At 40.3% G+C, this 27,062-nt stretch overlaps 1 protein-coding gene across 1 annotated transcript in view; it reads left to right on the top strand.

Moving 5' to 3' along the window:
• The window catches only part of CUNH13orf42 (chromosome unknown C13orf42 homolog), a 100,870-nt gene that overhangs the window by 51,016 nt on the left and 22,792 nt on the right, over positions 1-27,062 (top strand). The window contains exons 2-3 of the mRNA XM_042781571.1: positions 15,694-15,841; positions 19,912-20,152. Of these exons, the coding sequence (XP_042637505.1) occupies positions 15,694-15,841; positions 19,912-20,152 (389 nt within the window). The remainder of the gene's footprint in view (positions 1-15,693; positions 15,842-19,911; positions 20,153-27,062) is intronic.

Raw genomic sequence — 27,062 nt, 5'->3', positions numbered from 1 at the left:
TTGTAAATTTTGGTCAATGACATGAGACAAAGTATATGTGAACTGCTGTATGAAAAGTGAATTTACTCTGTAAATCTTCACCCAAGTCCTAATAATAATAATTAAAAAAAAAAAAAACGGTGGGGACCTGAGATTCAAGTTACACATGTGTGATATCTCTGGACCGCATTTTGAGCCCTAGTGAGAGATTCTTGTTCTTGCCTGGCTCTGGTAGAAGGTCACTTTGTTGGTCATGTTGACCTTTACTGAACATGCTCTACACCTGGTGAGTGCCAAATGAGAGACTTGGAAAAACAATCCACAAACTTCTGTTAAGATGGAGGAATAGGCAGACAAGCTACACAGACTCTCTTCAACAAAGAAAAGAGAAACCAATTGACAGAGGCACAGAAGATAATCCTGGAGCCCTGAGCTTTGAAAGGAAGGATACAGAAGTGGATTAGGGATCAACTAGTGGAAAAACCTGAATGAAAACAGTGAATATGGAGCAATGGTCTGACGGGACCAATAGCCTGAATATTTGGAAAGTGGTGTTGGGACCTTGAGAATTGACCTAAAGTTCAGCTTGGTCGCCAAAGGACTGCAGCAATGACTGTACTAGTGACCTACGACTAGGAAGGGAAACAGCAAGGAGGAAGACAACCTGAGCTGTGGACTTTCCACTGTCCGGAGGGTGCAACCATTTTGATTGTTTACAAGCGGTGCCCATTTGGAATATTATTTAAAGTGACCAAGGGGGCAGACATTTTGACTATTTACAAGCTGTGGCCATTTTGGATATTTAAAGTGACAACATTCTCAGTCAGGTTACAGAGATCTAAGAATAAGCTCCATGTGCCAAGGATGGCAGGGATGTATGGAAGGCTGATAATGGGAAAGGAGACAGGTTGTGAGTGTATAAGTGCTGCCAACTAGCAAATAGAGGAGCACAGCACAGTACTCTGCTTACATAAATAACACACAAACAAAGAAAACAAAAATTGTGGACATGTCACTCCAACATACAATCACCAATTAAATATAAACACAAAAATGTCACAATGCCTCAGAGACAACAGAGCATTACAGTCCACACAAAGAAGCAAGATAAAGCAGGAGAAATGAGGGACTAGGATACAGACTCAAAACATATCCTTGAGGAAGATGTAGCATTGGAATTCCCTGATAAGGAATTCAAAAGAATTATGTTTAGGTGTATCTTCAACAAATTGAGAGACAGATCAAAGAAAACATTGACAAAGTTGAGGAAAACACAGAGACAACCCTAGAACAATTTTAAAAGACCACACAAGAACAAAATGACAAAATAAATGAAAAATTAGAAATGATACAAAGTCTACACACAAACATCCAGAAGATTAATACTAATTTTCAGAAATATATAACACATTGAACAGGCAAATGAGTAGAATTGAATCAATGGAAGACAGAATTAGTGAGATAGAAGGCAAATACCTCAATAGTTCTTTGGAAAAGGATAGATCAGAAAAAAGATCAAAACAAAATGAAGAAAGCCTAAGGTTCATGTGGGATACCATCAAAAGGAATAACTTACATGTAATCGGAATTCTAGAACAGGAAGAGACAAATAAAACCACAGGAAAAATTGTCAAGGATTTGTTGAAAGAGAATTTTCCTGGTATGATGAAAGATGAAAATATATTCATTCAAGAAGTCTAACAAACCCCAAACAGGATAGACCCCAAAGGAAAATCACCAAGACTTATCATCATCAAACTCACCAAAACCAAAGACAAAGAAAGACTCTTGAAAGCAGCATGGGAAAAATGAAAAGTTCCTGCAGTGAATTGCTTGATGTGGCCCTCCTAACCATTGTCTTCCACTCTGTGATATATTGTAAATCTCATTATCCATGCCTGTTTGGGGTGGTGTGGTAGTTAAGGTTGGGTGTCAATTTTGTAGGACAGCTGATAGTAGTCATTCCCTATAATGACTGGTTATCAGCTTTGTGGTGGGATTTGCTGTGAACAACTGAGTAGCTGCTGATTGTAAAAGTCATCCACTTGGGTTATTTCTGTTGGAGCAACACACATGGGATATATCTTGAGTCCTGCCTTGCTGGAGGGTATAACTCAAATCACCACCCTTACCTTCCTTGAGGGTATATCTATGAATCTCCTGGGAAAGTTCACCCTCCTCTTGCTCTGGTTCTGTGTTTTGGCTCATTATCATCTCATCCTGGATTTGGGACAGCAGCTGTCATCTGATCTGCTGATCAAGGTTCATCAAGCCCCAGGAATTGAGAGGATCCTCCAGACCTACTCACAGATCTGGGACTTGCCAGACTGCCACCCTCCATCACTACTACATGAGACGATCCCTCGGGTGTCTGTGACTTCTGTGAAGCGTTATAGCGAAATATAGAAGCCTGAGATGGGGGAGATTATGGATAGGAGGAGGAGGAGTTAATGTCTGAAATGATGGAGTGGCATGGTAGTTTCGACATTTGGGACATCTTTAACCTCCACATCATGAGTACCAGCCCTGTGCTGATCTTTCTAAGAGAAATTGTTCAAGCAGTTACCTACAAGGGACAACCAATAAGACTAAGCTTGAATTTCTCGGCAGAAACCATGCAGGTGACAAGACAATGGGATAGTATACAAAAAACCCTGAAAGAGAAAAATTTCCAACCAAGAATTATATACCCAGCAAAACTGTCCCTCAAATATGATGGTGAAATTAGGACATTTCCAGATAAACAGAAATTAAGGGAATTTGTTAAAACCAGACCAACCTTACAAGAGATGCTAAAGGGAGTCCTTTGGACAGAGAAGCAAAAACAGCAAACAACAATTGACCATTAACACACATGATGACATAATTCAGAAACAAACCCAGCTATGGAAATATCCAAAGTAAATAAGCCTACAAGATTATAAACAGGGAACCAGAGACATCAATCAACAAATGAGGACAACTACAAACCAAAAAGAAGGAAAAAATTGTGTAGTTACAGAACTTCTAAATGGTAAGGAAGTCAAGACAACTATAAGATAGAATGGACTATTCTAAACTTGGGAAGAAAACTATAAATCACAGGGTAACCTCAAAGAAAAATGATAAACCTTCACATCAAAATAAAAAAGAGCATAAGCACAAATATTTAGCAAATACTAAAACAATAGCAAAGAAGGAAGTGATAACATAATTCATAAACAAAACAAGCTCAGCACAGAAAATTATATGGAACAAAGAAATCAACACTATGAAAAAATGACAGCAAGAAATTCGTACTTGTTGATAATTACATATGTGGCAAAGGACTTATATCTAAGATTTATAGAAAACGCCAATGCCTCAACAGCAAAGGAATTAACAATCCAGTTGAAAAATGGACAGAAGATATGAATAGACACTTCACCAAGTAGAATATTCAGGTTGCCAACCAATACATGAAGAGATGCTCACAATCACTAGCCATCCAAACCAAAAACCAAATGCACTGCTGTCGAGTCAGATCCGACTCATAGTGACCCCTCCTTGGGTTTCCAGGGTGATAACACTACAGCCATCAGAGAGATACAAATCAAAACAACAATGAGATACCATCTCACCCCAGCACTAATGGCAAGGTTCAGTGGGACAGAAAATAACAAATGTTGGTGGGGATGTGGAGAGATTGGGAATCTCATACACTGCGGGCGGGACTGTGAAGTGATACAACCACTGTGGAAAGCAGTATGGTGATTCCTTGGAAAGCTGGAATTGGAGATAACATTTGACCCAGCAATCCCATTACTAGGTATATATCCTAGAGAGGTGAGAGCCAGAACAGGAACAGATATATGCACAACCATGTTCATTGCAGCACTATTTACAATAGCAAAAATATGGAAACAACCTACACGTCCATCAGTGGATGACCAAACTATGGTATATACACACAATGAAATGCTATGCAGCACTAAAGAATAATGTAGAGTCTGTAAAACAGTGCATAACATGGATGAACTTGGAGGACATTATGCTGAGTGAAATAAGTCAATCACAGAAGGACAACTGTGGTATTAGTTTGTTGTTGTAGAGGGTCAAGGAAAGGTTTATATATGGAGGGAAAGTTTCTTTGTTGGTTGCCAGGAGTGAGAGGGGAGGGGACGGAACACTGGAAAAAAAAAATGCATTGACCCATGTCACTTTAGTTTTGTGTATTTCACTGTACACAAATTATATTTCAATAAAAGCATTAAAAAAGAAAGAAAGAAAAAGAAAAAATAATCCAAAGGTTTATCAGCATTTTCTGACTAGTCAAACTCATCAACCAAAACCAAACTCACTGCCGTCGAGTCATATCCTACTCACAGCAACTCCTCCTTGGGTTTCCTATGCAGTATCCCTACAGAAGCAGATTGCCCAGTCTTCCTTGTAAGGGGAGGCTGGCGGATTTGAACTGCCAAACCTTCTGGTTAGCAGCCAAATGCCTTACATACTTTAGGGTCCTTTAATTTGTGGCCTCTTTATCTCACCTAAGCACCTGACTTGCCAACTAACTAACCAGTTTTCTCATGCCAGCAGCCAGGATTATGTGGTGGTCTGCATGTAGGCTTAAATTTCAAGAGCATTGAATCAGGGGCCTCTTCGATCTGGCAAGCTCAATTACCTGCTTGTCTCATAAGCAGAAGTTTGGCGATTCAAACCCACCAGTCACTCCAAGGAAGGAAGACTGGGCAATCTACTTCCAGAAAGTTTTACTGCCTAGGAAACCCAAAATGAGTCGCCATGCGTTGGAATTGACTCAATGGCAGTGAGTTTGCTTTATATGTATGATTCACTTCATGGGCAGTATAATATGCCATCTAAGAAATTGCATTAGGAGTAACTTTCATACAATATTTGATAATTCTAATCATAGTATCATCAATTCACTTAATAGCATAGATTGAAATACTAATGAGAAAATAAAGGAAAGTTTTTTTTGTCAAAACACATGGAAAGGCTTACCTATCATCTACACAAATTAATAAAATTTAAGTGATAAAGCAAAACTACTACAAAAACAATAGGGGTTAGGCTCAAAGCAATAAATTCAATAACTTTCACTCACTAAGGAAAAGCTATTAGTCTACAAAACCCTAAAAGCAAGTAAAACAGAAAAATATGAAAATAGGTAGCAAATATATAGATAGTATGTATGCAAAATGCTTACCAAATAATCCCAAATTGCCTATGTAAAGCAACTTTAAAAGCAATAAAGATTTAAACAAATTCCAATGACCTCAAAATCCATGACCTTGGGAAGGCTGTCATCTGCTCCTGCCTAATAGGGCATTTCAGGTTCAAGTCCAAATAAGTGCTTCATTTTCTTCAATCTGTGACAAATGTATGTAAGTTTTAACACCTTTCAGTTCAGATTGATAAGGAGAGCAAAGTTTGGCCTGTTCCAGTGAGGTTCTAATGAGTCCTTTAACTGATGTTTTCCCCAATATGCAGAGTATTTTGGGGTAAAAGCAAGCAGGCCTGGAGATCAAAAGCCTCTCTCACCTATGGAATGTATTTTGCAAGACAATCTAAATTCCAGGCATGAGATTTCCTAAAAGATCAAAAGCAGACATTCAGTTAAGGATTGTAAAAGATATCTGATTGGCAAGATAATACAGGGTGGACCTCTCCTGTTGGAGATCTTCACTTAATCTATTTAAAGCATACTAAGTGTTCTTGGAAAAGTTTAAAGTTGTTAGGGATTTCATTTTACTTGGAGCCACAATCAACACCCATGGAAGCAGCAGTTAAGAAATCAGACATGTATTGCATTGGGCAAATCTGTTGCAAAAGACCTCCTTAAAGTTTTAAAGAGCAAAGATGTCACTCTGAAGACTAAGGTGCACCTGACCCAAGCTGTGCTATTTTCAGTTGTCTCATAGGCATGTGAAAGCTGGACAATGAATAAGGAACAAATCTTTCCTGGAAAAAGAGCAGCTAGAATGTTCCTTAGAACTGACAATGGCCAGACTTCATATCACCTACTTTGGTCATGTTTTCTGAAGGGACCAGTTCCTGGAGAAGAATATAACACTTAGTAATTCTGGTGAGCAAAAAAGGGAAGACCCTCAACAAGATAGATCGACACAGTGGCTGCAATGATGGGCTCAAACATAGCAAGGATTGTGAGGATGGTGCAGGACCCGCCAGTGTTTTGTTCTGTCATACATGGAGTCACTATGAGACCTGTCAACTTAATAGCACCCAACAACAGCAAAGTGTTCTTTTCCCAAGGCAAAGCTTCCCCACCAACAGTCATAGGTTACTTTCTCAGAAATAGAAGTGGAGTCGAAGAGAAAATAGAGCCTGAGCCAAACTTTGTGTCAGCCATTTTAGTTAGGCTTAGTATCTCAACTTTAGGGTGTCCTCACACATTTTCCCTTCCTGTGATTATGGAACAGACAATCAACTGCTCATACACAAGTTCAAGTTGAAGCTGAAGACAATTAAAATAACTCCATGAGAGCCAAAATATGACCTTGAATATATCCCTCCTGAATTTAGAGACCATCTAAAAAATAGATTTTATTCATTGAACACCAATGACCAAAATCCAGAGGAATTGTGGGATGATGTTGTGGAATTAAAAATGTAAATACGAAATTAGAAATGTAATATTTAATATAGTTTTGCAATAAAAGGCCACTGTTAAGGCCAGCAAAAGGGCGGGCCCCAGTTCCAGGAACAGGGGCAAGGCAAGGATGACTAAGCCCTGAACTCAACCATACCACGTAATTGGAGAATTCAAACTTAAACTTACCAATCAGCTGTACTCTCTCTCTCTGACCACCCCCTTGTGGTTTTGCCTTTAAATACTGTGTAACTTTGTTGCTAGCCTCAACTCCTCTGCCCCTGCGTGGGATATGAGTCGGGCCCCAGCGCGCTGGTACCTCGAATAAACTCCTCCTGCTTTTGCATCAAGAGACGTCTTTCGTGAGTGATTTTGGGTGGTGTTATCCCTTGGGTTGGGGGAGCCCTGGTGAAGGGGAACCCAACAATGTCAAGAACATCATCCATGAGGAAAGCAAAAGGTCATTAAAAAGACAGGAAAGGAAGAAAAGACCAAACTGGATGTCAGAAGAGACTCAAACTGGCCCATGAACAAGAGTAGCTAAAGCAAATGGAAGACATGACAAGATAAAGGAGCTGAACAGAAGATTTCAAAGAGCAGCTCAAGAAGACAAAGTCAATTATTATAATGAAATGTGCAAAGACCTGGAGTTAGAAAACCAAAAGGGAAGAATACACTCAGCCTTTCTCAAGATGAAAGAACAGAAGAAAAACTTTAAGCCTTGAGTTGTTATATTGAAAGATTCTATGGGCAATGTGGCAATGACAGAGCAGAGTAGCAGCCAGGCATCCAGGTAAGGGGAGGAGGGACCCAGGCCTCATCCCCACCAGCCAGGAAAGCAAGAGAAAGAGAAGCCAAAGGCAACAGCAGTGCAGAGCAGCAGCCAGGCATCAAGGTAAGTGTGGAGGGACTCAGACCCCACCTCCACCAGCCAGCAAAGCAGGGGAAAGAGAAGCCAGAGGCAAGAACAGAGCAGACCAGCAGCCAGGCATCCAGGCAAGAGGAGGAAGGGACCCAGGCCTCACCCCACCATCCAGGAAAGTGGGAGAATGAGAAGCCAGAGGTGATGACAGTGCAGAGCAGCAGCTAGGCATGTAGGTAAGGGGAAGGAAGGATCCAGACCCCACCCCCAGCAGCCAGGAAAGCAGGGAAAAGAGAAGCCAGAGGCAACTACAGAACAGACCAGCAGCCAGGCATCCAGGTAAGGGGAGGAAGGGACACAGACCCCACCCCCACCAGCCAGGAAAGTGGAGGAAAGAGAAGCCAGAGGTGATGTCAGAGCAGAGCAGTGCCAGGCATCCAGGTAAGGGGAGGGAGGAGAGGTTCTGAACAGCTAAGTGAGGCAAACTTGTCTGTCAGTTTGTCATACTATTGTGGTTTGTGTGTTGCTGAGAGGCTTGAGGTTGTGCCACCAGTGTTTCAAGTGCTGGCAGGGTTGCACATGGTGCACATGTTTCAATGTAGCTTACAGACTGAGGCAGACTAGGAAGAAGGAAGAGGCCATCCACTTCTCAAAGAATTGGCCAGGGAAGACCTTATGAAATAGCAGAATAGCAGAGAAACACTGTCTGATACATTACTGCACAACTTTGTGAATAGCCCGGAAAACATTATCCGATACAGGGCAGGGTGACAAGCTCCTTATGTCAGAAGGCTTTCAAAATATGACTAAGAAAGAGCTGCATCATCAGAGTAGGACCAATCTTACTAATATAGATAGAATAAAGCTTTCAAGACCTCCATTTGCTGACTTGGCATGACTCAAATTGAAGAGAAACAGCTGCAAACATTCATTAATAATAGGAACATGGAATGTATGGAGTATGAATCTAGGAAAATTGGGAGTTGTCAAAAATGAGATAGAATGCATAAAGATTGATATCCTAGGCATTAGTAAGCTGAAATGGACCAGTTTTGGCCGTTTTGAATCTGACACCATATGCTCTACTATGCTGGGGATGACAATTTAAAGAGGAATGGTGTGGCATTCATAATCACAAAGGATGTTTCGAGATCTGTCCTGAAGTTCATTGCTACCAGTGATAGGATAATATCCATACACCTACAAGGAAGACCAGTTAATATAATTCATATTCAAATTTATGTACCAACCACCGATGCCAAAGATGAGGAAATTGAAGATTTTGATCAACTTCTGCTGTCTGAAATTGACCAAACGTGCAATCAAGATGTGTTAGTTATCACTGGTGACTGGAATGCAAAAGATGGAAAGAAAGAAGAATCACTGGTAGTTGGAAAATTTGGCCTTGGTGACAGAAATAACACTGGAGATCACATGATAGAATTTTGCAAGACCAAAGACTTATTCATTGCAAATACCTGTTTGCAACAACACAAACGGTGGCTATACACATGGACTTCACCAGATGGAGTACACAGGAATCAGATTGACTACATCTGTGGCAAGAGGTGATGGAAAACTCAATATCTTCAGCCAAAACCAGGCCAGGAGCTGATTGTGGAACAGATCATCAACTGCTCATATGCAAATTCAACTTGAAGTTGAAGACAATTAAAATAAGTCCACAAGAGCCAATATATGATCTCTAATATAACTCTCCTGAATTTAGAGACCATCTAAAGAATAGACTTGATGCACTGAACACCAATGACCAAAAACTAGAAGAATTGTGGGATGACATCAAGAACATCATCCATGAAGAAAGCAAGAGGTCATTTAAAAGACGAGAAAAGAAAAGACTCTTGATGGATGACAGAAGAGACTCTGAAACTTGCCCTTGAGTGGAGAGCAGCTAAAGCAAATGGAAGAAATGACAAGATAAAAGAGCTGAACAGAAGATTTCTAAGAGCAGCTCAAGCAGACAAAGTCAATTACTAAATTAAATGTGCAAACACCTGGAGTTAGAAAACCAAAAGGGAAAAATATGCATGGCATTTCTCAAGCTGAAATAGCTGAGGAAATAATTTAAGCCTTGAGTTGCATTATCGAAAGATTCTATGGGAAAAGTATTGAATGATGCAGGAAGCATCAAAGGAAGATGGAAGGAATATGCAGAGTCACTGTACCAAAAAGCTGGTAGATCTTCATCCATTTCAGGAGGTGGCATATGATCTAGAACCAATGGTATTGAAAGAGGAGGTTGAAGCTGCAATGAAGGCACTGATGAAGAACAGGGCTCCAGGTATTGACGGAATACCCTTTGAGATGTTTCAACAAATGGATGCCCCCCGGGAGGCACTAACTCAGTTATGCCAAGAGATTTGGAAGACAGCTACCTGGGCAACTGACTGGGAGAAATCCGTATTTTTACCCATTCCAAAGAAAGGTGATCGACCAAAAGCAGAAATTATCAAACAATATCATTAATATCACATACAAGTAAAATCTTACTGAAGATAATTCAAAAATGGTTGCAGCAGTGTATTGACAGAGAACTTCCAGAGGTGCAGGCTGGATTCAGAAGAGGACATGGAACAAGGGATATTATTTCTGATGTGAGATGGATCTTGGCTCAAAGCAAAGAATACCAGAAAGATGTTTACTTGTGTTTTATTGACTAACCAAAAGTATTTGATTGTGTGGATCATAACAACTTATGGATAACCTTGGGAAGAATGGGAATTCCAGAACACTTAATTGTACTCATGAGGAACCTGTACATAGACCAGGAGGCTGTTGTTCAAACAGAACAAGAGGACACTGCATGGTTTAAAATGAAGAAGAGAATGCGTCAGGGTTGTTTCCTCTCACCATACTTATTCAATCTGTATGCTGAGCAAAAATCCGAGAATCTGGACAATATGAAGAAGAATGAGCATCAGGATTGGAGGAAAGCTCATTAACAACTTGTGATATGCAAATGACCAACCTTGCTTGCTGAACGTGAAGATGACTTGAAGCACTTACTGGTGGAGATCAAACACTGCAGTCTTCAGTATGGATTATCCCTCAATATAGAGAAAAAGAAAATCCTCACAAGTGGACCAATAAGCAACATCACAATAAATGAGAAAAGATTGAAGTTGTCAGGGATTTTACTTGGATTCACAATCAACACCCATGGAAAGCAGCAGTCAAGAAATCAGACATCATATTGCACTGGGTAAATCTGCTGCAAAAGACCACTTTAAAGTGTTAAGAAGCAAAGACGTCACTTTGAAGACTAAGGTGTGCCTACCCAAGCCATGATATTTTCAATCTCCTCATATGCATGTGAAAGCTGCAATGAATAACTCGCTGCCATGGAGTTGATTTCATCTCATAGTGACCCCTCCTTGGGTTTCCGAGGCTGTATCACTACAGAACTAGATTGCCCAACTTTCCTTCCGAGGAGGGTTGGGCAATCTACTTCCATAGTGGTACAGAAGACTGAAAAAGAGTTGAAGCCTTTGAGTTATAATGTTGGCAAAGAATACTGAAAATACCATGAACTGCCAGAAGAACAAATAAATATGTTCTGGAGGAAGTGCAGCCGGAATACTCTTTGGAAGTGAGAATGGCCAGACTTCATCTCACCTACTTTGGTCATGTTGTCAGAAAGGACCAGTCCCTGGAGAAGGATATCATGCTTGTGAAAGTATAGGATCAGGGAAAAAGGGGAAGATCCTCAATGAGATGGATTGTCACAGTGGCTGTAACGATGGGCTTAAGTATGGCAAGTATTGTGAGGCCCATGACTGGGCAGTGTTTTATTTTGTCATACATAGGATCACTATGAGTGAGAGGTGAATCGATGGTACCTAACTACGAGGAGAAGCAGTCAGCCAAATACCGCATGTGGGAAATTCTGTAGAACAAATGGCTCAATTACATAGCACGACTAAAACATTAAAAAAAGACTTAAAGAGAGAGCAACACAATGCAATATTGTTTGGATCCAGATTTGAGCAAACCAACTATAACAAAACATTTTTGAGTCAGTTGAGGAAAATGAGCATGGACTGGTATGAACTGGTATTAAAAGATTATGGTTAATTGTTTTAAGTGTGGTGATAATATTGTAGAAAATCCTATCTGTTAGAGATACATTTTAATGTAATTATGGGTAGAATAATGTTATTTGGGATTTATTTTAGATATACTAAGGGGAAAGGTTGGGCAATCCTACTTCCGTAGTGATACTGCCTCAGAAACCCAAGGAGGGGTTGCTATGAGTCGGGGCCGACTCGACGGCACATAACAACAACAAGGGGAAAAAGTGTGTGGGGGGTGATAGATGAAACAAGAATGATAGTAAGCTGATCATTGTTGAAGCTGGGTGATGAGTCTATGGGATTCATAATACTATTTTCTATAGTCCCTAGGGGTGTGAATGATGAATACATTCAGTTGGTAACAGAAAGATTCAAAGGCACTCAGAGGTGCCTCAAAAGAAAGGCATGGTGATCTATTTCTGAAAAATTAACTACTGAAAACTCTATGGTGCACAGTTTTACTCTGACACATATGGGGCCACCATGAGTTGAAATTGACTAGAGGACAATTTTTAAAAATTTATTTAAACATTTTTATAATTAGACGTTGGGAGCTTTGCTAACCAGAAGGCTGGCAGTTCAAAGCCACCAGCCATTCCTTGGAAGGAAGGTTGGTCAATCTACTTCTATAGTGATACTGCCTCAGAAACCCAAGGGGGTCGCTATGAGTTGCGTGCAGTGTGTTATAATTAGACATTAAAAAAGAGAATGTCAATATACTTCTCAAATATCACAAGTTGTGTTATGTGTTTATTAAAAGTCAGTCATGTTCATTCCCAAACTAGTTTATGTCATTTGGACTTAGTGTTACAACATTATGATTTATAATGATGTTATAAATATTACTTTAACATAATAAATATCAATGTGAAAAAAGAGTTATTTCCATGAACACTAAGCATGCTTTAGAAAGATTGAATAACAGAGAGATCCATAAATAAATGAGCAGAGAATGAGATTTGAGCGAGAGAAACATAAAAGATTTGGGGAAAAATAAAAAAAAATATCTGGAAGGATTTTGCAGTTATATTTCTTCACAAGTGCCTTTCAATGCCTAGATCACTTTAAATAAACAAAATCTAGAAATTGTAGATGAAATATTGTGGGTAAGATTTAGGTAAGATAGATAATGCAGAACTCAAGTGAGCAAGCCCTATTCAAAAGATTAATGAATCAATGGACATTTGTACATTTTAAGTTAAGATGAAATATTTACTGTACATATGCATAGTATTTTGCTAATTCTCTGCTTTAGTCTAAGTTTTCTCATTGACAGACCAGCTACTTAACAGTCAAATAAGAGGATTTCTACTGTCCATACACATACCCATTCTATGATTGGCCAAGGAAATGGAGAGTCTGAAGGGAAACTATGAATGTAATTTATTTTTACCTGAAAATTTTAAAACATCTTTTGCACATCTTTACTTTTCAATGAGTGGACAAAAACAGTGTCATTTAAAGGAGCACTTTATAAACTGCAAGCTAGGGGTAGTTCCTAGGGGATTACAGAGCCCTGCCCTGCTCTGCCCCAAACAGTAGATCTTTATGATTTAGTCACCAAAACAGCTTCCCGATCCTGTCATCTTTGTCTTCCTGTCACCACACCTGCTTTCTAGCTCTCTCTCGCGTGGCCCATAACCTTGCTCTCCTCTCCAGGTGGTAGAAAGAGCCTTGGCTTTGAAGTCAACCTGACCTGGTCTGGTCCTGCGTTTTTGGTCATTACTTACTGTCTTTGGGTCTGTGAATTGTTGTCAGTGAAGCTGAGCAATAGTTGTCAGGAATAAGTGACATAGGGGGTACTTTGTGCTTAGTATATGCCCATTTTCCTTCTTGATGCTGCTGACATAGGTTATTAACCAAAACCAGTTACTGTCTGGCTGTCAAGTCAACTCCAACTCATGGCATGACCCTATGTGTGTCAGAGTAGAACTGTGCTTCATAGAGATTCAGTGGCTGATGTTTTAGAAGGAGACCACCAGGCCTTTCTTCTGAGGCATCTGGGTGGCCTGGACCTGGCAACCTTTCCATTGGCCATGGAGATGGTTAACCGTAACACTAGTGACTTCTGTTACCTCAGTTACCACTCTTCAACAGCTCTCCAACCTCCAGATGTTTTTAAAAATCTCTCTTCCACTCATGGCCTTTCTCTTGTTCTCTCTGTCTTTGGGGAAATCTACTTTGTTCCCCTTTTCTTTTTCATTTTAGAGAGTCTTTGAAGGAGGAAGAATAACTACCGGTAGATAATCTTTACAGAGAAGATGAAGTGTATGTTGTGATTTTTCAGCATTTTTTTGAGAAAGCTCTTTATAAATATAAAGGAGCAAAAAAGTGTACCTATTTAAAAAATGTTTCCTAGAAATACAAGATAAATGCATTTCACAAAAACCTCGACACACACACACACACACACACAAGCCATCCTTTTCTTCCCCTACATGCCAGTCTGTAACTTAATCAGTCATTTTTAATACAGTTCCACTTTCAAATGCCAATATACAATAAAAGAACTCCACATTTGTTCAAAATGACCAACATTAATGCATATTATCCTATCTCCTCTCAAGTTCTCTTAGTGTTTCCTCAGTTCCTCAGAGAGGTCTTTATTAGAATTCTTTATATTGATTCTATCTTCTTCATCATGAGTTTTCCTTCTAAGTCCAACAGTGTGCTTTTATTTCCATGATGTCAACTACTCAGGCCATTCATGGGTCATTGTGAAGTTTGAATGAGATTATGAAGGAACCTAAGATAGATCCTGGAACCTGGCTAGGTTATATTATTTTTTTTTAATTTTATTGTGGTGGGAGGGTGAAAGAGTGAGTCATTGTTTAGGGATACTCAGCTTCTAGTAAGGGTGATAAAAAGTTTGGAAGTGGATAATGGTGTACAAAATGATGAATACAATTTGTGTTACTGAATTATACATGCAAAGAATGTTGAAATGGCATATATTTTATTACATATATACTTAGCACAACTAAAAAATATATATAACAAAAATTTGCCATTACAACCGTTTATAAGTATACAATTTAGTGACATTAATTACGTTCACCATGTTGTGCTACCATTACTATAATCGATTTACAAGTTTCCATCACCCCAAACAGAAAGTTAGTGCCCCTTCCACAGACTCCCATCCCCTCCTCCCTGTGGTCACTGGTAACCACTAATAAACTTTGGTCTCTAGGCATTTGCCTGTTCTAAGTATTTCACATAATTATGACTATATGCTATTTGGGACTGACTTATTTCACTCAGCATAGTGTTTTCAAGATTCATCTACACTGTAGCATGTATCAGAACTTCATCTTTCTTTATGGCTGAGCAGTATTCCATTGTATGTATATATCACATTTTGCTGATCCATTCATTTGTTGATGGACACTTGGGTTGTTTCCACCTTTTGGCTATTGTAAATAGAGCTACTTGAACATTAGTGTATCAGTAGATTTTTTAAAACTATGTATTTATTATTCTCTATGCTTCACAAACATGCCTAGTTTCTCTTTTATTTATTCCATGCCTTGAGCTCAAATTTGGCCCCTTTAGATGCTGACAATACACCTTTTCCTGTCTTTGATGCTGTGAGCATCTCACTGTGTACCTAAGGAACTGGACAATTTTCTAATTGGGTGTTTATCAGCAGAGGGAGGAGGTGAAAGAGCAATTATTTTGCCTAACATCTAATAACAAATCAGTGACCAGGAAACAGCATGCCTTGTCCTTTTACTTTCTGTCCTTGAGATAATTAATGCAACACACTGCCATGGAATCAGATCCAACTCATAGCGACCCGTTTTTGAGTTTCCCAGGTGTTATCACTATGGAAGTAGATTGCCCAACCTTCCTTCCCAGGAGTGACTGGTGGGTTTGAACTGCCAGCCTTCTGGTTAGCAGTCAAACGCCTTAGGCACTATGCCACCAGAGCTCCCTTGAGATAATTAGAACTCTGATAAACTATGTGTGTGTGAATGTGGGGTATCTTTCTTCCTTCCACAGGACACTTATTCAAATTTACCTTTTAAATTCTACAAATGCAAAAGTACATATAAATTTGGGTTTTACAGCACTCAATCCTTTTCAATTTATGTAGCTGGTATACATGAGGGTACACCTAGGCTGGCTCAAGAATGCTCTCCTGTCTCATTCTCCGCCTGCAGAAAGCAACCTCAAAGAAGTACTCACAGTTCAGTGCAGATGTGGCAGAGGCCATAGCTTTCTTTGATTCGATCATTGCAGAGTTGGACACAGAGAAACGGCCCCGCACAGCTGAGGCCGACCCGCCCAACGAGGATGTGGACTTTGATGGTAAGTGCCAAGGAAGGCCAAGCACTCAGTGGCCACTGGGTGGGCAGGTTGGTGGGGTCCCTGGCAGTGGGCTGAGTAGGCTATCAGCAATCTTGCCTTCCTGAGTAAAGAGAAACTCCACACCTGCAGACCAGAGTCTGGTCCCTGAGCGTAGTCTTCTCTTTGGGGTCTCTTGCTTTAGTTGTCTTAGCTGCCACCATTTCAGCTTATCCAGCCAACATTCTGGGGCCAAATTTGGGTCCAAACACCTTCTCTATGGTCCTTTCACCACAGCTGAAACCAGATGTAATGTTAGTAAGACTCCACGAGGGGAAGCAATAGGGAACTTTTAAAATGAAGGGAACAGACCACCATATTAAAAGAAAACTAGAAGCAACTAGGGAGCTCTGGTAGCATAGTGCCTAAGGCATTTGACTGCTAATCAGAAGGCTGGAGGCTCAAAGCCACCAGTCACTCCTTGGAAGGAAGATTGGGCAATCTATTTCCATAGTGATACAGCCTCAGAAACCCAAGGAGAGGTCACTGTGAGTCAAATTGACTCGGCATCAGTGAGTTTGTTTTTTTCTTTTTTAAGAACTAACCAACTACCTTTTCATCAGTGAATGGGTAAACAAATTGTGATACATCCAAACAATGAAATATTATTCAACAATAAAAAGAATGAGCTATCAAGCTACAGAAAGATGTGGAGGGACCTTAAATGCATATTGCTCAATGAAAGAAGTCAGTCTGAAAAAGCTACATACTTTATGATTCCAACCATGTGACATTTTGGAACCATATTCTGACAACTATGGAAATAGGACAGTCTGGTGGTGCAAATGGTTAACACACTTGGCTGGTAACCAAAAGGTTGGAGGTTCAAGTCCACTCAAAGGTGCCTTGGAAGATAGGCCTGGTTATCTACTTCCAAAAAATTCAACCGTTGAAAACCCTATGGAGCATAGCTCTACTTTGATACATTTGGATTATTGTGAGTCAAGTCAGCTGGATGGTAACCAGTTAACTGGTAATAGAGATAGGAAGAAGATCAGTGGTTTGGCCGAGTTTTAGGGGGCGGGAAGCAGATGGATAAATGAGTGGGGAAAAAAAATCGAGCTTCTGAAACTACTTAAGTTAGTATGGCCTTTCACCCACTCTGTCACACCTCTGCATCCCCCCATTGCCCCCTCTGAGGCCTGCATTCAGGGGTTAGGGATACACACAGACAGGCCCTGGGATGTCTGCCCAGGCCCCAGCCCTGAGCTCTGAAGAGAGAATGAAGATGTGGTCCCTTCTGTCTTTACCAAGACGTGTCGCTGGCCCTCCCCTGATGTAGAGCAAACCATGCTGATGAGTTGAGCCCATTTGGAAATTCTAGTACTCATTGTCAGTTCCTTTGAACTTTGACTTGTCCCCAAGGTGTAGTTAAGTAATGATTTTATTCAGGGAGATTTTTGGCCCCAGAATACTAAGGTATCAGCATTTGGTGCAAATATTAAATCATTCGTCAGTATTTTATGCAATGCTTGAAAGATTACATTCTTGTGGTTTATTGTTGTTTTGCCCATAGATATTTATCTATGAAGTTTTGGTTTTCATGGGATTCTGTAAAATTTCACAGGAAGTTACCCCCACTCCTAAATCTCACCTTATCTTGCTTCTTGCTGGGTAATTTGCTTGTCCGCCCCTCCCAGGCAGCTCCTTCCATTCCTGACAAAGCACAGACCTCTCCCCAGGATCAGGCCAGGGAAATCCAGGATATTGGAGAAAGGACTGCAAAATCCACTGAAGATGCAAATGTCATCTTTGCAGCTGTAATTTTTTAATAGCAATGACCTTATGGTTTTTCTGTGATGATAGTAATATATGCTCATTGTAAATTATATTAATTAAAAAATATTACATGTGTAATTCTACCACTCACCATTGTTAACATTTTGGTGTATGTCCTTTGAAAAATTGTTTTCAATACCCACACACCTACCTGTATACTTGTTATTAGCTGTTGTGGAGTTGCACATGGCAAGCATGTGTATAACAGAACAAAACACTTCCTGGTCTTGTGCAATCTTCCTGATCAATTGTGGATTGGACCATTGTGATCCATCGGGTTTTCTTTGGTTGATTATCAGAAGTATATTGCCAGGCCTTTCTTCCTAGTCTGTCTAGTCTGGAAGCTCCACTGAAGCCTATTCAGCATTAGAGCAGCATCGAAGTCTCCACTAACAGGTAAGTGATGGCTGCACATGAGGTGCATTGGTTGGGAATTGAACCCAAGCCTTTTTTATGGAAGCAAGCATTCTACCACTGAATCACCAATGTCTCCCTGTATATTTATTGTTGTTGTTGTTGGTTGCTATCAATGATTCAGGCTCATGGTAACCCCATCAGTGCTGTCTAGAACTGTTTCATATAATTTTCAAGGCTGTGACCTTTCAGGAGCAGAGTGCCAGGCCTGTCGTCTCAGACACATCTGGCTGGGGTCGAACTACCAGCCTTTCTGTGAGTAGTCAAGTCCTTAACAGTTTGCACCACTCAGGGACTTAACGAAAGAAAAAAAAAAAAAAAAAAAGACAGTCTCTTGGCTGTTTTTTCATCTTCTGTTTTCATTTAACAATTTACAATACATCTTGGGTATCTTTCCAACTCAGTACATGTAGATCTATATTCCTATTTTAAAAAAAAATTCCTATTTAAAAAAAAAGTATTGTGATTTGGGTGAAAGTTTATAGAGCAAATTAATTTTATGTCAACAATTCAAACACATTTTGTTTTGTGACATTGAATGCATCCTGACATTCATTAAGGAAGTACCTTACTGTTTTTCACAGTGGTTATACCATATTACACTCTCACCAGCAATATATGAGAGTTCCAATCTCTTCACAACCTCACCAGCATTTGTTGTTTTCTGTTTTTGTTTTTTTTTTTGAACTTTGCTATTAATGCTGGCAAGAGAGTGAAGAAAATCAAAGACACATGGAAACAATTAGTCAAAAGGACTAATGTAAACTCGTCACACTTTCTCCCTGTGTTTACCATTCCCATTTGACCTTCTTGCCTATCCCTTCTTCCTTCCAAGCTTTGTCTATGACAAATGTTGCCCTTTTGGCTTCATATAGTTGATTGTTCTAAGGAGTGCATACCTCCCTGGTGTTACTGTTCAACTTATAGGCCTGTCTACTGTTTGGCTTGGAGTTGAGCCATGGGGGTGAGTTCAGTTCCAGCTTGGTGTTTAAGTGCCATAGTCTTGGGGGCTCCACCAGTCTCTATCAGACCAGTAAGCCTGGACTTTTTTTTTTTTTTAAATGATTTTGAGTTTTGTTTCACATTTTTCTCCCACTCTAACCAAAACCTTTTATTGTGACCCCAATCAGACCTGGGCACCATCTAGTTCTTCTAGTCTCAGAGTAGTGAAGGCTGAGGTGTACATGGTCCAGTAGTCCTTTAAACTAATTTCTTCCATGTGTCTTTAATTTTCTTCACTGTCATCCCAGCATTAATGTTGTTGTTGTTTGCCGTCGAGTCGGCCCCGACTCATAGCGACCCCTCCTTGGGTTTCCGAGGCAGTATCACTATGGAAGTAGGATTGCCCAACCTTCCTTCCGAGGAGTGGCTGGTGGGTTTGAACCGCCAGCCTTCTAGCAAAGTTAAAAAAAAAAAAAACACCACCAGAAAACAACAAATGCTGGTGAGGTTATGGAGAGATTGAAACTCTCATATACCGCTGGTGAGAGTGTAAAATGGTATAACCACTGTGAAAAACAGTAAGGTACTTCTTTAAAAAGTTGGAAATAAAAATACTGTAGCACCCAGCAATCCCACTACTAGGTATATATTCTGCAGAAATCAGAACATATATTCTCATTTTAATGGATATATAATATTCCATTACATTTCTATACCATAATTATGGTGCCAAGTCCCCTATTTTTGGATTTCTGGGCCTTTGTAAAAACTTGCTTTTATGAATATTGCTGTAAATGGGCATTTGCTGTAAGTTCTCAATCTAATTAACCCTCTCCTTTGTCTTCTGCTCCTCTTGATGACAAACCCACCTTTCTTGGACACCTCTTTCTTTCTCCCAGTGGCCACCAGCTCCCAGGAGCACAGCTTGCACTCCAACTGGATTCTGCGGGCACCACGGAGACACTCTGAGGCCATTGCTGCCCGTGCCATGCATACAATAGATAGCCAGCTTCGCAGGAGCACTGAGAGGAGGACAATTGGCACTCCGAGGAGACTTGAAAGGCACCCCATTTATTTGCCCAAGGCTGTAGAGGGGGCATTCAACACCTTGAAGTTTAAACCCAAAGCCTGCAAAAACAAGTAAGTATTTGGGCTAAAAAGTATCACTGAGATGTTCTCATGTGTCAAGGACTCTCATGTCTTAAGGTACTGACAGTGGCTTGAGCCCTCATCCTGCAAGCCAAAAATTATTCGTGTGTACTTTTGGTGTGAGTCTTAGTTTTTTTGTGGCCATGCTGTACTGTAGCCTATTAACGACTATCCCCTGCTCCAGATTGATGCTTCAGCTCTGAATCTGCCTCCCCTTCCTTTCAGGTCTGATTTCTCCTCACACTTCATATCATCTTTCATTGTTTCTCCACGTGCCACTGATACAATGGTATTGTGTGCTATGGATTTTTTTAAAAAAATAATATTTTATTGACTGTTTGGTGAAAGTTTGCATAGCAAATTAGGTCCCATTTGACAATTTCTGTATAAATTGTCCAGTGACATTTGTGACATTTATCACAATGTGTCATTCTCTTTAATTGTGTTGTCTTTTCCATTTTCCAGAATTCTAGTTTTCCTGCCCCCTTATCTGCTCATCTTTACTTTTGAGTAATTATTGATTTTTTTGTCCCATATTGATTGTTTTTAAGAAGGATACCAATCTTATGGGTAATGTCCTTTATTTTGGTGCCAGTGTATTTCACGAAAAGGGGATCTCAGGGAATAGACTTGGTTCTAGGTTTAAAGAGTGTCTCAGGGAGATAGTCTCAGGGAATCCTCTGAGACCACTGTTCCAGTTTGTGTGGCTTTTTTTTTTCCTTAAATAAGTATTTTAATTCTTCACATTTCTCTCCCATTCTGTCTGGGACCATCTACTGGGACCCCAGTCAGAAGAGTGATAGCTGGGTGCCAACTAGTTCTTCTGGTCTTGGGGTAGATGAGATTGTGGCTCATGTAGACTTGTTTCTTCTCTGAGCTTTTGGGTACCTTCTTACAGTTTTGCTCCTGGTCAATAGAGACCTGTATTTGTGTCTTAGATGGCCAGTTACAAGCTTTTAAGACCCCATACACTACTCATTCCACTAGGATGTACATCATGATTTTTGTGAACTGTCTTATGCCAATTGACTGAGTTGTCCCATGAGACTATGGTCTTAAGCTTTCAAACCCAGAAAACTAATCTTGGAAGGTGTTGGTTATATCGTAGAGTATCTGTATTTATTTCTTCAATGAATATATGTGCCAGCACCCACATATTTGTATTGACATGTACCTATAGATACTTTCTGGGAGCTCTGGTAGCATAGTGCCTAAGACATTTGACTGCTAACCAGAAGGCTGGTGGTTCAAATACACCAGCCACTTCTCAGAAGGAAGATTGGGCAATCTATATCCATAGATACACCACCTCAGAATCCTAAGGAGGGGTCACTATGAGTTAAAACGACTTGGTGGCACAGTGCCTAAGGCATTTGACTCCTAACCAGAAGTGGGCACTTCAAACCCACCAGCTGCTCCATGGAAGAAAGACAGGGCAATCTACTTGCATAAATATTTACTGCCTCAGAAACCCAAAGGGGGTTGCTGTGAGTCAGAATTGACTCGATGGCATGAGTTTTGTTTGGTTTTGGTATGTTGTTGTTGTTATTGTTGTTATTTGCCATAGAGTCAGACCGGACTCAGTGTGACCCCACCTTGGGTTTCTGAGGCAGTATCACTATGGAAGTAGATTGCCCAACCTTCTTTCTGAGGAGTGGCTGGTGGGTTTGAATCACCAGCCTTCTAGTTAGCAGTCAAGTACCTTAGCCATTATGCTACCAGAGATACTTCTAAAGGGCTCTAATAGTGCAGTGGTTAAAGCATATGGATGCTGACCCAAAAAAAGTCAGTGGTTCAAACCTACCAGTCACTCCATGTGAGAAAGATGAGGCAGTCTGCCACTGTAAAGATTTATAGCCTTGGAAACCCCATGGGGCAGTCCTATTCTGTTCTACAGGGGTCACTATGAGTTGGATTTGATGCAATGGCTGTGGGTTTGTTTTGGGTTTTATAGATACTTCTATTTGTTCTCACCTGTGAGAACCACATATATCAATATTCCTATGCCCATCCATATGTGCTTAAACACTCATTTTTATCTTAGTTGTGCTGTACTCATTCAGCACCATCATGCTGCAAACATCCATTAATAATCAGAACATGGAATGTACAAAGTATGAATCTAGGAAAATTGGAAGTTGTCAATAATGAAATGGAACACATAAAGATTGATATCCTAGGCATTAGTGAGCTGAAATGGACTGGTTTTGGCCATTTTGAATCAGACAACCATATCACCAAAATGAAATAAAATTATAAGTCTCTACAATCTAAAGTGTACTTTCCCCTCCTTCTCTCCCCTCCTTGGTAGCCAATAGACATTGGTCTCTCTGTATTTATCTATTTTTGTCTTCTTATAAAAGAGGAATCATACAATATTTGTCCTTATATGATTGACTTTTTTCACTTAGCATTATGCCTTCCAGATCCATCCATGTTATAATATGTTTCACAGACTCATAATGTTCTTTACTGTTGCTTAGTATCCATGTTATGCATGTACCACAATTTGCTTTCCTTTCATCCACTGATGGACACTTCAGTAGTTTCCATTTATTTGCTATTATGAATAAAGCAGCAATGAACATAGGTATGCATATGTCTGTTCATGTCATTATTTTTACGTTTCTAGGGAGAGGTTTCCAACAGGTAAGGGAGACAAACTTGTCTGTCAGTTTGTCCTACTGTGGTGACATCTTGCTGTGAGTCTTGAGCCTGTGGTGTTTCAAAACCAGTGGGGTGCACATGATGCACAGGTATCAGTGTAGCTTGCAGACTGAGACAGACTAGGAAGAAGGAAGAGGCCATCCACTTCTCAAAGAATAGGCCAGGGAAAACCTTATGAATAGCAGAGAAACACTGTCTGATACATTACTGCACAACTGTATGAACAGTCCAGAAACATTGTCCAATAGAGAGGATGAGGATGAGTCACTTAGATTAAAAGGCTCTCAAAATAGGACTGGGAAAGAGCTGCATCATCAGTGTAAAACCAGCCTTACTCATACAGGTAAGAAAAAGCTTTTAAGACCTCCATTTGCTGATGTTGCATGACTCAAATTGAGGAGAGACAACTGCAAACATCCATTAACAATCGGAACATGGAATGTACAAAGTATGAATCTAGGAAAATTGGAAGTTGTCAATAATGAAATGGAATGCATAAAGATTGATATCCTAGGCATTAGTGAGCTGAAATGGACTAGTTTTGGCCATTTTGAATCAGATAACCATATGATCTACAATGCTGGGAATGGCAAATTGAAGAGGAATGGTGTGGCATTCATCATCACAAAGGATGTTTCAAGATTTGTCCTGAAGCACAATGCTGTCAGTGATAGGATAATATTCATATACCTACAAGGAAGACCCATTAATGCTACTATTATTCAAAATTATGCACCAACTACCAAAGCCAAAGATGAAGAAATTGAAGATTTTTATCAACTTCTGTGGTCTGAAATTGACTGAACATGCAATCAGGATGTGTTAATTATCACTGGTGACTGGAATGCAAAAGTTGGAAACAAAGAAGAGTCACCGGTAGTTGGAAAATTTGGCCTTGGTGACAGAAATAATGCTGGAAATCACATGGTAGAATTTTGTGAGACCAATGACTTATTCATTGCAAATACCTTTTTACAACAACACAAACGGTGGCTGTTCATGTGGACTTCGCCAGATGGAACACAGAGAAATCACATTGACTACATCTGTGGCAAGAGGTGATAGAAAAGCTCAATATCTTCAGCCAAAACCAGGCCAGGAGCTGATTGTGGAAGAGACCATCAATTGCTCATATGCAAGTTAAACTTGAAGTTAAAGACAATTAAAACAAGTCCACAAGACCCAAAATATGATCTTAAATATATCCCTCCTGGATTTAGAGACTATCTAAAGAATTGATTTGATGCATTGAACACTAATGACTGAAAATAAGAAGAATTGTGGGAGGACATCAAGAACATCATCCAAGAAGAAAACATGAGGTCACTAAAAACATGAGAAAAGAAGAGAAAACCAAAATGGATGTCAGAAGAGACTCTGAAACTTGCCCTTGAGTAGAGAGTAGCTAAAGCAAATGGAAGAAATGACAAGATAAAAGAGCTGAACAGAAGATTTCAAAGAGAAGCTCAAGCAGACAAAGCCAATTACTATAATGAAATGTGCAAAGAACTGGAGTTTGAAAACCAAAAGGAAAGAACACGCTCGACATTTCTCAAGCTGAAAGAATTGAGGAAAAAATTTAAGAGTTGCAATATTCAAAGATTCTATGGGCAAAATATTGAATGATGCAGGGAAGATCAAAAGAAGATGGAAAGAATATACAGAGTCACTGTACCAAAAAGAACTGGTTGATTTTCATCCATTTCAGGAGGTGGCATATGATCTAGAACCAATGGTATGGAAGGAGGAAGTCGAAGCTGCAATGAAAGAATTGGTGAAGAACAAGGCTCCAGGAATTGGCAAAGAACAGCTCCAGGAATTGATGAGATACCCATTGAAATATTTCAACAAATGGATGCCCCACTGGGGGCACTCACCGGTTATGGCAAGAGATTTGGAGGACAGCTACATGGCCAACTGACTGGAAGAGATCCATATTTGTACCTTTGTTAAACTGGGTTCTCTAGAGAAACAAAAACCAGCAAAGCTTATATATATATATATATAGAGAGAGAGAGAGAGAGAGAGAGAGGTAGAAAGAGAGAGAGAGAAATTTATCTTAGGAAAATGGCTCACAAACGTATAGAAGCCGGCAAGTCCAAAGTCCCTGGAGAAAACGTGGGGCTGGAGGCAGCCTTAGCTTCCGCAACCACAGGGGGCCAAGAAATTCAAGGCTGGCAGGCAGTACACTGGTTTTTGACTCCAATGAAAGATGAATCCAAGATCTCTAGGCCAAGCGGTGGGCTGCTCACTCATGGAAGGTTGTAGGTAGCACACCAGGATCCCAATCCACAGAAGAATGTCTCTCTTCCCAGGATGTCCCTGGATATCCTGGAAGCAGGCCACACCCCTAGGGAAACTCCCCTTGGGCAGATTGGCCACTCAGAACACAGTCATCTGAAACTTGCTCTTGAGTGGCAAGGGCAAGTGGTTCCTATTATGGGAACAACCACACAGAACTGGGGTCCAGCCAAGTTGACACACAGCTCCAACTATCACGTACCCATTCCAAAGAAAGGTGATCCCACAGAATGTGGAAATTATTGAACAATATCATTAATATCGCATGCAAGGAAGATCTTACTGAAGATAATTCAGAAACGTTTGCAGCAGTATATTGACAGAGAACTTCCAGAGGTGCAAGCTGATTCAGAAGAGGACGTGGAACAAAGGATATCATAGCTGTTGTCAGATGGATCTTGGCTCAAGGCAAAGAATACCAGAAAGATGTTTACTTGTGTTTTATTGACTATGCAAAGACATTTGATTGTGTGGGTCATACAAATTGTGGATAACATTGAGAAGAATGGGAATTCTCAAACACTTGATTGTACTCATGAGGAACCTGTACTGTGACCAGGAGGCTGTCGTTGGAATGGAACGAAGGGCACTGCATGGTTTAAAATCAAGAAGGGAGTGAGTCATAGTTGTTTCCTTTCCCCATATTTATTCAATCTATATGCTGAGCAAATAATCTGAGAAGCTGGACTATATGAAGAAAAACATGGCATCAGGATTGGAGGAAGAATCATTAACAACCTGCGATATGTTGATGACACAACTTTGCTTGCTGAAAGTGAGGATAACTTGAGGCACTTACTGATGAAGATTGAAGAATACAGTCTGCAGTATGGATTACATCTCAATATAAGGAAACAAAAATCCTCACAACTGGACCTATAAGCAACATCATGATAAATGGAGAAAAGATTAGGTTTGTCAAAGAGTTCACATTGCTTGGTTCTACAATCGATGCCAATGGAAGCAGCAGTCAGGATATTAGACAATGTATAGCACCTGGGCAAGCCAGCTGCAAAGAAACTCTTTCAAGTGCTGAAGAGAAAAGATGTCTCCTTGAGGACTAAGGTGCACCTGACAAAAGCTCTGGTATTTTCAATCACATCATATTCATGTGAGAGCTGGACAATGAATAAGGAAGACCGAAGAAGAGTTGATGCTTTTGAGGTGTGGTGTTGGTGAAGAATGCCGAAAGCACCGTGGACTGCTAAAAGAACTAACTTATCTGTCCTGAAGGAAGTGCAGCCGGAATGCTCCTTGGAAGCAAGCATAGCCAGACTTCGTCTCACCTACTTTGGTCATGTTGTCAGAGGGACCATTCCCTGGAAAGGGATGTCATGCTTGGTAAGGTGGAGGGTTGAAGAAAGAGGGGAAGGCCTTTAATGAGATGGATTGGCACAGTGGCTGCGATGATGGGCTCGAGTATAGCAAGGATCATGGAGCTGCCGTGGGATCGGGTGGTGTTTCATTCTGCTGTGCATGGGATCACTATGAATCGGAAATGACTCGATGGCCCCTAACAACAATAGGGAGCTCTGATGGTATAGTGCCTAAGGCATTTGACTACTAACCAGAAGGCTGGCAGTTCAAACCCTCTAGCCATTCCTCAGGGAGAAGGTTGGGCAATCTATTTCTGTAGTGATATTGCCTTGAAAACCCAAGGAGGGGTCACTATGACTTAGGTCCAACTTGACAACAGTGCATTTGGTTTTGGTTTTAGGGTGTACACCTAGGAGTGAAATTGCTGAATCATAGTGTATTCTATTTCTAGTTTTTGAGAACATGCCATATACCATTTTCCATAGTGGTTGTATCATTTTACAGTCCTACTACTAGCAATGGGTAAGAGTTCCAATCTCCCCACATCCTTGCCAACATTTGTTATTATCTCTCTCTCCCTGTCTCTCTCTCTCTCTCTCTCTGTATATATATATAT

This window comes from Orycteropus afer, unplaced genomic scaffold (assembly GCF_000298275.1).
Source record: "Orycteropus afer afer isolate SDZICR_OR568_19922 unplaced genomic scaffold, OryAfe1.0 scaffold00134, whole genome shotgun sequence".
Lineage (NCBI taxonomy): Eukaryota > Metazoa > Chordata > Mammalia > Tubulidentata > Orycteropodidae > Orycteropus > Orycteropus afer.
Note: the sequence above shows the minus strand (reverse complement) of the source record. Positions and strands in the feature narration are given on the sequence as shown.